At 45.7% G+C, this 13,893-nt stretch overlaps 1 protein-coding gene across 3 annotated transcripts in view; it reads right to left on the minus strand.

Moving 5' to 3' along the window:
- TMEM184A (transmembrane protein 184A) overlaps nt 1-13,893 on the minus strand; it is a 45,184-nt gene that overhangs the window by 15,309 nt on the left and 15,982 nt on the right. For 2 of the 3 annotated variants that reach the window (XM_083711675.1, XM_083711676.1), the window contains exons 2-4: nt 12,610-12,831; nt 3,000-3,242; nt 436-601 (exon numbers count right to left, since the gene is read on the minus strand). In XM_083711675.1, coding sequence (XP_083567801.1) covers nt 436-601; nt 3,000-3,242 — 409 coding nt within the window. In that variant the 5' untranslated portion in view covers nt 12,610-12,831. Of the gene's footprint in view, nt 1-435; nt 602-2,999; nt 3,243-12,609; nt 12,902-13,893 lie in introns of those variants that run through there. The other variant, XM_083711677.1, reaches the window with a different exon arrangement.

Genomic DNA, 13,893 nt, shown 5'->3' on the forward strand with positions numbered 1-13,893 from the left:
ACACTGGTACTAGCCAATTGATGCCGTCCACAGTTGACTTTTGCTGGATGCTTGCGGAAAAGTAAATTTATGTTGAGAGACAGGAGGATTTGCAGAGCTCAGCCCTGGAGAGGAAGTGGTGTGCTTTGCACCGAAGAAGATAAGGATGCTGCCAATGCTCTAAGATGCGCCTGTCCTCAGCCACAGTGTTTCTGAGCCACACGCAGAATATCTTGTGCAATTCATCACAGAAGGGTTCTCGGAAGAGAAATGAACTCCTTGCTCCTGAACTTTATTGCAAAAGAAACCCAGGCGTTTCAACATGTGTAGGCTGCTCGGGATCAAACAGCCCTGGGCGCACATTTTTTGCCGTATGCGGCGGGCAGCGGTGCAAAATCAGCCCGCCGCAGAACAAGGCGCCCAGGTTCCTAGGCCGAACCGCCAAACCCGGCTCACCTTCGTAGCAGTCGCGCACCGAGTCGAAATAAACGTAGTATTGGTGGCTCCCGATCAGCAAAAGGCTGAGCCACGAGTCGAAGGTGTAGATGGGCACGATGAATAGGATACGGATGATGTAGCGCTGCTCGTTGGGGATGGTGTAGCTTTTCAGGTGCAAGAAGATCTGGAAGAAAAGAAACGGGCAAGGCTGTGGGAAGCAGGGCATCTACTCCAGAGAAACACAAGCAGGCATAGGCAAAGTCGGCCCTCCAGATGTTTTGGAACTACAATTCCCATCATCCCTGACCACTGGTCCTGTTAGCTAGGGATCATGGGAGTTGTAGTCCCAAAACATCTGGAGAGCCAACTTTGCCCATGTCTGCAAGACAGCAAGCTTCTCCCATCCTGGTCTGCCCCGCAGAGGACCTTAAGGTCCATGAATAACCATAGTTTAGAGGTCCCGGGCCCTAAGGAAGTCAGACTATCCTCCACCAGGGCCAGGGCCTTTTCAGTGATGGCTCCGACCTGGTGGAATGCTCTGTCCCATGAGACTAGGGCCCTTCAGGATTTAACCTCCTTCTGCTGGGACTGTAAGACAGAGCTATTCCGCCTGGCCTTTAATTTGAATTCAGCCTGATCTTTTTTCCCCCTTCTCTTCCCTCCCCCTCCCCTTTTATGAAGATCACCCGCTCTGAGACCCCACAGCTAATTCTCCCCTGGCCTCCTCGCTGGCCCAAGTAGGACCAATTCAGCCAGCTAGTCTTGGGGATTAACTAATTGATTTTTGAATTTTATTGTTATTCATGTTTTTATACTGTATTTTATGCTGGTTTTATAATTAAGTGTTTTAAAGTGTTTTAAATTTGTTGTTAGCCACCCTGAGCCAGGTTTTTGAATTGGGAAGAGTGGGGTATAAATAAAAAGTTATTATTATTATTATTATCCTCAGCCATCAGCCACATCGTCTGAGACAGATGGGAGTTGGGAGTCTGCAACCTCCAGAGACATCCCTGGTGTGGACAACACCGAGCTAGACACACCTATCATCCACTTGCCAAAAGGCTATTTCCAATGTTCTTTTGTTAATCAGCCTCGTCTTTAGAACATGAGGACTAGAATCTTGTTCTAAGCACAAGCCTACAGCTCATTGGAATGCAAAGCATGCAATGCACTTGTGGTGCATGGAGAACGTCCAAGGTTCAGTCTCTGGCATCTCCGAGCAGAGCTGGGAGAGAACCTTGTCCAGAACCCCGGAAAGCTGCTGCCAGTCAGTGTAAGCGATATTGAGCTCCATGGACCAGGGGCCTGACTCAGTGTAAGGCAGCTTCCTTGGTTCCTAGGAATCATGCTTCGTAAGGAGGAGCCCATTTAAATTGCTGCAGCACCTTCCAAAAAACAAAACACAAAGATATGTTGCTGTTAAGCGGTGTTTATTATGAAACCATTTTTGAGGTCCCAGGTCGCAAGGTGGTTAGATTGGTCTCAGCTAGGGCCAGGGCCTTTTCAGTACTGGCCCCGACTTGGTGGAATGCTCTGTCACAAGAGACTAGGGCCCTGCGGGACTTGACATCTTTCCGCAGGGCTGCAAGACAGAGCTATTCCATCTGGCCTTTGGTTGGGACTCAGTCTGACCCTTATGTTTCCCTCCCTGTATGGTTTTGATCCATGGGCTACTTTTAAAATGAGGCTGGATTTTAAATTGCATTTTAACTTGTATTTTAAATTGGTTTCCCCCCCCCCCCACTATGTTTTTACTGTAATTTTACTGGTGTTAGCCGCCCTGAGCCCGGCTCTGGCCGCGAAGGGCGGGGTATAAATAAAATTTATTATTTTAGACTTGTGTCTTCCCTTGGCATGCTGGGAGTTGTAGTTGAACATCATCTGGAGGGCATGAACTTGGGGAAGGTAAACAACTGTAAAAAGCCCTATTATTATATAATTATAATGTTGTTGTTGTTGTTGTTGTTGTTGTTGTTGTTGTTGTTGTTGTGCTTTTTCCCCAGACTGGGACTCAAAGCAGCTTACACAAATATAAACAGCACAGATAAAATACAGAAAGTATTTTTAAAAATACATACTTTTCTAAAAAATTGTTTAAGGGTACTGTACTCTCGTTTTGACTCAATAAAACCACCATTTTATAGTTCAAATCGGGGGAAACAAGTACAGTAAATGGGACAAAAGTACAAAGATTCACAAAATGTCAAGGGGTATGCGTACAAGATAATTGTTAAAAGGTAATGAAATGTTTTTATTACCAATATTTCAATAACAACACAGCACTATTTAGAAGCCCGTTTTTTAAAAAAAACAGTCCGTTCCCAAAGGAATAAAATGGTCTTCACCTGCCGGCAGAAGGACAACTAGGAGGGAGCCAGCCTAGCTTATTTGGGAGGGAGTTCCAAAGTGGTTTGGGAGCAGCCACTGAGAAGGTCCTCTCCCATATCTCCACCAAGCCTGCCCTTCTGGGTGGCAGGACTGAGAAAAGTGCATCCCCTAAAGATCTCGGAGCCTGAGGCACGTCCCTATGGCAGGATACGGTCTTTCTGAGAGCCTGGGGCCTCCAGCTTCCCCCAACTTACCTGGTGGCAAGTGATGACGAGGGCAGCCCACACAAAGAGGCCAGAGATCACCTTGGCCGCCGAAGTGGTCAAGAAGAGATGCTGGCTGTCTTGGGAGTGGTTCTGGTCGGCCCTTAGCTGGGAGCCATCGCCTACGACCAGGGGGCCGGAGCCCACCGCCGACGGAAGGAAATCCAAGCGCAGCGTGGCAGGAGACATGCTGCCGGGGGGAGAAGACGCGTTGGCAAGCGTTGCGTTGTTCATCTAGTAGAGACGAGAGAGAGAGAGAGCAAAGGTGAGCTATCGGGAGATAAGAAGGTAACCTATGACACCTCTGCGGGAGGCACGGGGGAGAATCAGGGAACAGAGAGCTTTGTGTTTGCTCTCGGCTCTTCGCAATGACAGCTTTTATTGCACCCTTTTATTGTCCAAGGTCAGAATGGCAGACACGGCAGAGTTTAGACGCAGCTTCGTTAAACGGATCCTTGCCTGGAGCACACCTTTACTTGAATGGTATTCAGACTGAGACTTGGTATAAAAGAAGAAAGCTTGCATTTATAACAGGAAGTACATTCTTGATAGGGATGCGGGTGGCGCTATGGTCTTTTTAAAAAAATAAATAAATCATTTTTATTGATTTTCCAATAAAAACAACCAATCAACATATTCGAATCATAATCCAATTAAAAATAATAAACTAAAAAAAATGACCAATTATAGTTCAAAGTGTAATTATTAATTTTTCCAGGCTCCCCATAGTCTGGACCTCTTCACATTGTTTTCATATTTTCTGCCTTCTGATCTTAACGCTTTAAAGTTCTCTGTCCCTGGCACTACAATTCTCAGTCATGTCAGAAATCATATATCCTTCCGTCCGTCGAATACAGCTTTATTTGTGTATATATATATTTTCAACTGTCTATTTGCCAGTGCAGCTTTCCCTGACTAAACCACAGAGCCTAAGGCTTGCCGATCAGAAGGTCGGCGGTTCGAATCCCTACGACGGGGTGAGCTCCCGTTGCTTGGTCCCAGCTCCTGCCAACCTAGCAGTTCAAAAGCATGTAAAAGTGCAGGTAGATAAATAGGTACCGCTCTGGCGGGAAGGTGAACGGCATTTCTGTGTGCTGCTCTGGTTCGCCAGAAGTGGCTTAGTCATGCTGGCCACATGACCCAGAAGCTGTACGCCAGCTCCCTCAGCCAATAAAGCGAGATGAGCGCCACAACCCCAAAATCGTTCAGCGACTGGACCTAACGGTCAGGGGTACCTTTAACTTTACATTCTTGACAGGAATCAGAGAATCGTAGCGTCAGAAGGGACCCTGAGGGTCATCTATTCCAACCCCCTGCAATGCAGGAATCTCAACAAAAGCATCCATGACAGTTGGCCATCAGACCTCTGCTTAAAACCTCCAAGGAAGGAGAGTCCATCGCCTTCTGAGGAGTCCATTCCACTGTCAAACTGTTCTTAACCTCAGAACATTTTTCCTGTTGTTTAGTTGGAATCTCCATTCTTCTAATTTGAATCCGTTGGTTTGGGTCCTATCTTCTGGAGCAGCAGAGAAGCAGCTTGCTCCATCTTCTATGTGGAAGCCCTTTAGATATTTGAAGGTGTCTGTCATGACACCTCTCTTTTCTTCTCCAAGCTAAACATACCCAGCTCCCTCAATTGTTCCGCATAAGGCCTGTGTTTCCAGACCCTTTATCATCCTGGTTGCCTTCCTCTGCACACCCTTCCAGCTCATCAATATCCTCAAAGTGTGGTGCCTAGAACTGGACACAATACTCTCGCTGGGGTCTGAGATGTTAGCTAACCATCTAGTTGGAGAAACAAAGACGTCATGCTTGCTCTTTTGTTCTCAGAAGATAGTTCCAATATGACCTCTTGCCTCAAGGTCCAGAGAAAGTAAGTCAGTGGTTCTCAACCTGAGGGTCCCCAGATGTTGTTGGACTACAACTCCCATCATCCCTGAGCTCTGGCCTTGCTAGCCAGGGGTGATGGGAGTTGTAGTTCAACAACATCTGGGGACCCACTGGTTGAGAAAGGCTGAAGTAAGTGATGAGCAGAAGAAGTTGTAAAGATGAATGCAGCCTAAGATTTATCACACTAAACATCAAAAAGACAAAGAGAAGTCAGCACAGATTTACTGGGATGGCCTGGGAAGCTGAAGGTTTCACACAGCCCTGCAATAATAATAATAATAATAATAATAATAATAATAATAATAATAATAATAATAATTTATACCCTGCCCATCTGGCTGGGTTTTCCCAGCCACTCTGGGCAGCTCCCAACAGAATATTAAAAGCACAATAAAAGGTCAAACATTAAAAGCTTCCCTAAACAGGGCTGCCTTCAGATGTCTTCTAAAAGTCAGATAGTTGTTTTATCTCCTTGACATCTGGTGGGAGGGTATTCCACAGGGCGGGCGCCACAACCGAGAAGGCCCTCTGCCTGGTTCCTTGTAGCTTCACTTCTCGCAGTGAGGGATCCGCCAGAAGGCCCTCGGAGCTGGACCTCAGTGTCCGGTCATGCAAACCCCTCTCAGCAAGCTGAGTTGCACCCAAACTTCCAGCAACAACCTTGCAAAGTAGCTAAGCTCTTTCTCTCCCCCCCCCCTCTCTCTCTCTCTCTCACACACACACACACACACAGAGAGAGAGAGAGAGAGAGAGAGAGAGAGAGAGAGATAGATAGATTAGACAAAGGTTACCCAGTGAACTTGCTGATTGAGCAGAGATTAGAACCTGCTTCTTCGTGGTCTCTGCCCAACGCTCTCCACCACTAAACCACACAGATTCTATTTTGCAATTCCACACGGAGAAGTCATTTTCCTAGAAGTCACAGCTTGCTTGGTTTAAGAACACAAACACGCAATCAGAAATGGGGAACCTGGGCTTCCCCAGATGTTGCTGGATGCTTAGCTGCCATCAGCCCCAGCCAGCAGGGCCAAAGGTCAGGGCTGAGGGACCCTGTCCTCCATAAACATAAACAAGGACTTCCAAAGGTTTTCCACCCCCAATTTGGTTTAATACACAAATGTCCAGCCCTTCAGGCAGTGCTTCTCTTTTTTCCTGTACCACACTTTGAGAATAAAAAATTGCTCGTGCCACACTAATTTTTTAATTGATTAGAAATACATTGGGAAACAAAAAGAAACAACTGCTAGCAGTGCTTGGTTTATAATATAGAACACGACTACTTTATAATAGGGACGTGGGTGGCGCTGTGGGTTAAACCACAGAGCCTAGGACTTGCCGATCAGAAGGTCAGCGGTTCGAATCCCTGCGACGGGGTGAGCTCCCGTTGCTTGGTCCCTGCTCCTGCCCACCTAGCAGTTCGAAATCACATCAAAGTGCAAGTAGATAAATAGGTACCGCTCCGGCGGGAAGGTGAATAGTGTTTCAGTGCATTGCTCTGGTTTGCCAGAAGCGGCTTAGTCATGCTGGCCACATGACCCAGAAGCTGTACGCCCGCTCCCTCGGCCAATAAAACAAGATGAGCGCTGCAACTCCAGAGTCGGCCACGACTGGACCTAATGGTCAGGGGTCCTTTACCTTTACCTGGACTTTATAATATAAAGTAATATATATAACCTGGACCTTTACTTTATAATATGATCAGGGATATCCAGAAAGTACAAAACAATGCAGCGACATAAGAACAGAAATCATTCTCAAAATATAATTATAATTTATAATTATAAATCTAATTATAAACGAGTCGTCCCCAGCATTCTGTTCTGCTGTGATTCTGCTGCAGAGGGCTTTCCATTAGCTTCGGCTGGTGACCCTGTTGTGCCCCTATATGGACAGGTAGCCTAACCTCTGTTGTCTACGCTCTAGGTTAGACTACTGCAATGCGTTATACATAGGGCTGCCCCTGAAGATGGTTTGGAAACTTCAGCTTCTGGCTCAATGGGACACCATGACAGAAACCAGAGCGCACGAAAATGCTGTTTACCTTCCCACCAAAGTGGTACCTATTTATCTACTCGCACTGGCATGCTTTCGAACTGCTGGGTTGGCAGGAGCAGGGACCAAGCATCAGGAGCTCACCCCGTCGCAGGGATTCGAATCGGCAAGCCCAAGAGGCTCAGTGGTTTAGACCACAGTGCCACCTGCGTCCCTTTTCCGCATATTACCCTGATCCTGGCCCAACTGCACTGGCTGGCAATTATTGTATTTTCCTGTGTATAAGACTAGGATTTTCCCCCTAATAAAGGGTGTCAAAAATTAGGGGGCGTCTTATACACGGATAGTGTTGAGGCCATTTTCTTAAATTTGAGTCCCCCAAAATAGGGGGCATCTTATACATTGGGGGGGCATCTTACAGAAGGAAAAATACGGTAAGTTTCTCAGCCCAATTCAAAGTGCTGGTTTTGTCCTATATAGCCTTAAACAGCTCGGGGCTGCAATATCTCAAGGATCGCCTCTCCCCATAGGAGCCTACCAGGACCCTGTGATCATCCTCTGAGGCTCTTTTTCATGTGTCTCCTCCATCAGAGATCCAGAGGGTGGCGATGCGAGAACAGGCCTATTCTGCAGTGGCTCCCCGCAGGTAGACTGCTCTCCCCGAGAAGGTTCATCTGGTTCCTTCATTATATACCTTTAGGTGCTAGGCTTTTGGCTAATTAACATCTTATACCTCTTTTAAATGTGTTCTTTTTTGGGGGGTGTTATTCGCTTGTGTTATAGTGATGTATGGAAGTGAGAGCTGGACCATCAAGAAGGCTGATCGCCGAAGAATGGATGCTTTTGAATTCTGGTGCTGGAGGAGACTCCTGAGAGTCCCATGGGCTGCAAGAAGATCAAACCTCTCCATTCTGAAGGAAATCAGCCCTGAGTGCTCACTGGAAGGACAGATCCTGAAGCTGAGGCTCCAAGACTTTGGCCACCTCATGAGAAGAGAAGACTCCCTGGAAAAGACCCTGATGTTGGGAAAGATTGAGGACACAAGGAGAAGGGAACGACGGAGGACGAGATGGTTGGAAAGTGTCTTCGAAGCTACAAACATGAGTCTGACCAAACTGAGGGAGGCAGTGGAAGACAGAAGTGCCTGGCGTGCTCTGGTCCATGGGGTCATGAAGAGTCGGACACGACTAAACGACTAAACAACAACAATTGGCTTGTGTGTGTTCTTGTTCTTGTTTTTATTATGTACTTTGTCTTTTGATATTGTTTCTGTTTTTAAATTGCTTTATTGAACTTTTTGAAAAAAAACTGTAACACAAAATCAAAACCACCCATAACAAATAAACATCAAATAATTGTCAATATCTGTTACACTTTATTGCAGTCTTCTTCTTAGTTCCACTGACTTCCTGCCAATTCCCTCTAATTTTAAATGTATATTTATGTAGTACACTATTTGTCTCTGTTTGAGATAATTACTTAACCAAGATGTTATGTCTTCCTAAACCTATCTGGTGTACAACAGAAGCTATTCAAGAGCTGCCACAGATTTAACAGTATTGCAATCTTTGTCTTTTTATATTGTATGTATGATATTGTGAACTGTCCCGAGATCTGTGGGTGAAGGGCGGTATACAAATTTAATTAATAAAATAAACAAATAGATGGACCATTGGGTCTGACTCAGCAAATTAAAACACCATATATTCCCAAACCCTCTATTTCTAAACAGGAAACTCAGTTATTCAGCAGTTCAGCAGGCATGATTGTATCTCCTTCTAACCACCGCTTGAAGTGACTCTCGCTTCTTTGGTTTTAGATAAAGCAAGATTTTCAACTCTTGTTTCTCTCGCTTCGTTTTCTTCACTAGCCCCCTGGATTGCAGAAATTCTCCTGAGGGCGACAACCAAAATCCGTTGCAGAATTCTTTAGAAGCAGGGCTTTCTTGGCTGATGGCGACCCTGAAGGCGGCCCTGTTTAGGGAAGTTTTTTATGTCTGATGCTGTATTGTTTTTAACATTCAGCTGGAATTTGTCCAGAGTGGCTGGGGAAACCCAGCCAGGTAGGTAGGGTGGTTGTTGTTGTTTAGTCGTTTAGTCGTGTCCGACTCTTCGCGACTCCATGGACCAGAGCACGCCAGGCACTCCTGTCTTCCACTGCCTCCTGCAGTTTGGTCACTCATGTTTGTAGCTTCGAGAACACTGTCCAACCATCTCGTCCTCTGTCGTCCCCTTTTCCTTGTGCCCTCCATCTTTCCCAACATCAGGGTCTTTTCCAGGGAGTCTTCTCTTCTCATGAGGTGGCTAAAGTATTGGAGCCTCAGCTTCAGGATCTGTCCTTCCAGTGAGCACTCAGGGCTGATTTCCTTCAGAATGGATAGGTTTGATCTTCTTGCAGTCCATGGGATTCTCAAGAGTCTCCTCCAGCACCATAATTCAAAAGCATCCATTCTTCGGCGATCAGCCTTCTTTATGGTCCAGCTCTCACTTCCATACATCGCTACTGGGAAAACCATGGCTTTAACTATACGGACCTTAGCTGGCAAGGTGATGTCTCTGCTTTTTAAGATACTGTTATTATATTAATACTTTGCACCTTTCCCCATTCTTTGTGGTCTTCCTGTTATAGTTTGCTAAGCCCAAAAGACAATGATTTTTTTTGCCAGCAGAAGCAACAGAGCCAGGATTTCTCAGGGTGTCCCATTCCCAGCATCAAACTAATAATACATGTGTATTTTTAGGCGGTGGACGACACGGTTCCATCTTTAGATGTCATTCCTTACATTTATCAAGGCTTCTATTCTGGGACTCCTCCTTTAAAGAAGAAACACACCAACATTTCCAATAACCGCAGCAAGTGTCCAAGAGCCCCCTGGCTGGGGCTGATTAGAGTTGTAGTCCAAAACATCTGGAGAAGGCTGTCCTAAAGCAATAGAGGGCAGCCTGCGGGCCAGATCCGGCCTCCAGCAAAGGTATATTCAAGACACAATAAAGCTCTTGTATTTACTTCTGAAGAATAAGAAGCAAATCAACCACAATGCAGTTTTCAAATAACTATGGGATGGGGAACCTGTGGCCGTCCAGATGTTGGACCAAATCTCTCCATCACCCCAACCTGGGCCAGGCTGAAAGGAACCGTTGAGATTTGGAGTTCTGCACTCCCAATGCAATTTTATTGCTGCTTTGCTCCCAATAGTGAATCTAACGGTCAAGAAGGCAGTTTCTGCACGTGCTGGAGAGCAGGGTGGATTTGATTTAAATGAAATTGATTTAAATCACGATTTAAATCACTAGTCAGTAAGACTTGATTTACCGTAAATCATATTTTTTTTAACAGAAAGGCATTCCTGCTGGTATAATTGGTGAATAGCCTATGGACTATAATGTAACTTAAGTAGAAAATGATCTTTAGAAAGATTTTTTCCTCCAAAAGCATTTTCTTTTACAAATCCAATTTAAATAAATAAAAAATCCATTTAAATTTTAAAGAATCAGATTTTAATTTTAAAAATCAGATTTTAAAAAATCTGATTTATTATTATTATTATTATTATTATTATTATTATTATTATTATTATCAACATCATTGATTTTTATCCATGCTGTAGAAGGAACGAGCGATACCAGTGAATCGTTTACCAACAGATCCTGCTGCAGAAACTGAGCACAGCAGAGGCTGCGGAGCAGATCTCGCAGCAAAATGTGTGCGAGAACATTGGGCCGGCACAGAAGCCTGTTTACCAGCATGGAAACAGGGCAGGGTGTGGACATTCTCAGATGCTCCAACTGTTCCTGCTTATCAGGAGTGGCGCTGCTTTTTCTGGTCCTGCTCTCTATTTATGCCTCTTGGTTCTGCCTCCTTGTGAGAAGCAAAATCGTGGCAAGCTGCTTAAAGGAGTCTTCCCAAAAGATGGAAAGGTCTGGAGGTTGGGGTGGAAAAGTCCCCCTTTCCCTAATAGGTTTCCCCCCATAGAACTGTAGAGTTGGAAAGGACCATGAATCTCCTCTAGTCCAATCCCCTGCAATGCACAAATCTTTTGCCCAAGGCAGGACTTGAACCCATGACCCTTGAGATTAAGAGTCTCATGCTCTACCAACGGAGCTATCTCAGCTTTGTTGTTACACACAGGAAACTCCTAGAAGTCCTCCTTCATCCACACTTCTTAAGATGGTGCCAGATCTCCGTCACCTTTGTGACTCTTATATAAATGTAATTAACCACGAGCGGGAGTTTGGAGGAGTAATCAGATAAGCTGATTAAAAAATAAATAAATAAAACTGATCCATTCATGTCTGCAGGACCAATAACAATTTGGACAGCCAATGATTTAAAGAGCCCACCCAACTCATTCATAGATTGTAGGTGGGCCTGTAACCATTCAGTCCGTCCCAGATGACCTGATCATTGAGGATTCACCCCTAGAGTTTTCCAAAGAGATCAGACAACGCCAGCTTTTCCTGAGCATTTGTTGTGATTTAATTCTGGGGAGGTCAGATGAAACTGCACGGAACAAATGGTATCCCAGTGCGTTTTGCCATCGCTTTCCTTATTGCAACTAAGGAGCAGGATTGCTGTACAAGAGCTCCAAATCAACTTTTGTTGCCCAAGATGAATTTCCTGGTATGTGATTGATACCCACATGAAAATTGTAGCAGCCCAGGAGCACCCTGAGTTAAGGCTGCTTTTAAAGCAAAATTTGCTCTATTACTGGAAGAAATTGATCTTTTAGCGTGGCAGCACCCACACTTTGGGACTCCCAGCCTACACACATCAGCCAGACGCCATTTCAATGCCTGCTAAAACCAGATACAGTCATCCCTCATGTTACGTCCGCTTCACGTTATGTTCTTTCAGGTTACGTCCCGCGGCAACCCGGATGTACCGGAAAGGGTTACTTCCGGGTTTCGCCCCTCACGCATGCACAGAAGCGCAAAATGACGTCACGCACATGCGCAGAAGCAGTGAATCGCAACCCACGCTTGTGCACATGCGCCGCTGCGGGTAGCGCTCTTTTCATGTTGCGAACGGGCCTCCGGAACGGATCCCTTTCGCAACCAGAGATACCACTGTACATGGAAAATTGATGTGTGTATTAATCCATTTTGGGTTTATCGGTGATTCTAATTATTTTTTCTAAATAGTTGTTCTTATCTGTTTTTATTAAAATTCTATTGTTTCGTTCTTTCTGTAAACCGCTTAGGTCAGGTTTTATTGCAACCAAGCAGTATATACATTTTATGAAATAAACAAACACCGACCACTCAAAACAGGTGCTTCTTAGATTCAGAAAGAAGCTCCAACTTCATAAACCACTTATTTTCTTTCTTCCCCCTCCCTCTTTCTCTCTCTCTCTCTCTCACATACACACATGTAAGTAACACAGTTACACACTCTGGGAACAATCATGCCCTAAGCTTCCCACTTCATCCATTAAAGGTTGCCCACACTAATCAACATGAGCTTTCAGTCATTAATTCACCAATTAAATTGATCAAACTTCGCACCCGTAACAGGGTAAGACTCCCATTCAAGCTCCTCTGGAGATCAGCAGCATGCCTTAATATTTCCCTGGTCCCACCTAGGCACACCGTTGAGCAATTGAAAAAAAATCGTCCTGGTATTTCCAGCAACCTCTTCCACCCCCATCAGAAGCACACTTCGGCTACCTTCTCAGGTGAGCCTCCCTCCTTCTCCCCCCTGCAACACACGTGCAACTCACCCCACAGTTTTACGCCCTTGCAGGAGAAGAGCTTCAGTTATCTTCAGCCGAGGAACACACCAGCGTCTAAAAATACTCCTCTTCGTGCTCTCCGAAGAACGGGGAGGCGGGGAGAATGCTGGGCAGAGGAATTCGGGATGCAGACAAGCAGCCCCAACTGCCGGGGGGCTGGGTGGTCCCACAGGGCAGCGGCTCAGAGCTCAGCACGAGGGACACCTGCATCTAAAGGAGGAGAGAGGCAGAAGAGGCAGGCGTGAGCAAAGGATCAGATAGCCACCAGTTCCCCCCTGGGAATCCTAGCTGGCAGAGAAAACGGCTCCTGGGGCCAAGCAGGTACCGCCGGGCACAGTCCAGCAAGTAAACATTAACTGGGCTACAAAGATAAGTCACTAGGCTGATGTCATGGGAAAGGAAGCAGCAAGGGGCACAGTGCCCACCTTCTTTGTTTCTAATAATAATAATAATAATAATTTATTATTTATACCCAGCCACTCTGGGCTGCTTTCAACAGATATTAAAATACAATAGTCTATTAAACATTAAAAGCTTCCCTAAACAGGGCTGCCTTCAGATGTCTTCTAAAAGTCGGCTTGCGTGCCAGGGGCACCAAGTTTCCACCCTGGGCATCTTCAGACATGGCTGGGAGGAGTTCCTCCCTGGAACCCTTGAGAGTCACTGCCAGTCAGAGCAGGCAGTACTGAAGGAGTGTCTCCACCCCCATTGTTCAGCCCAGACTCTGAGGTCCAGCGCTGAGGGCCTTCTGGCGGTTGCCTCCCTGCAAGAAGCGAAGTTACAGGGAACCAGGCAGATGGCCTTCTCGGTGGTGGCACCCACCCTGTGGAACGCCCTCCCATCAGATGTCAAGGAAATAAACTCGTTCCAGAGGTCTGTTCTTAACCTGAAACTATTCTTAACCTGAAGCACCACTTTAGCTAATGGGGCCTCCTCCTGCTGCTGCTGCGCCGCCGGAGCACGATTTCTGTTCTCATCCTGAAGCAAAGTTCTTAACCCGAGGTACTATTTCTAGGTTAGCAGAGTCTGTAACCTGAAGCGTATGTAACCTGAAGCGTATGTAACCCGAGGTACCACTGTATCTGACTTTTAGAAGACATCTGAAGGCAGCCCTGTTTAGGGAAGTTTTTAATGTTTGATGAATGAATTTATTATTACGGTCACAGACCAGTTCTGGCTCACTTACAATATCAGGAATATCATAAAACACAACCGGGATACATTGAATTGAAACTGGGTATAACAGAGACAATACAGATGTAGCAGCAGTTA

Source organism: Podarcis gaigeae (assembly GCF_964106915.1).
Source record: "Podarcis gaigeae genome assembly, chromosome: 14".
Taxonomy (NCBI): domain Eukaryota; kingdom Metazoa; phylum Chordata; class Lepidosauria; order Squamata; family Lacertidae; genus Podarcis; species Podarcis gaigeae.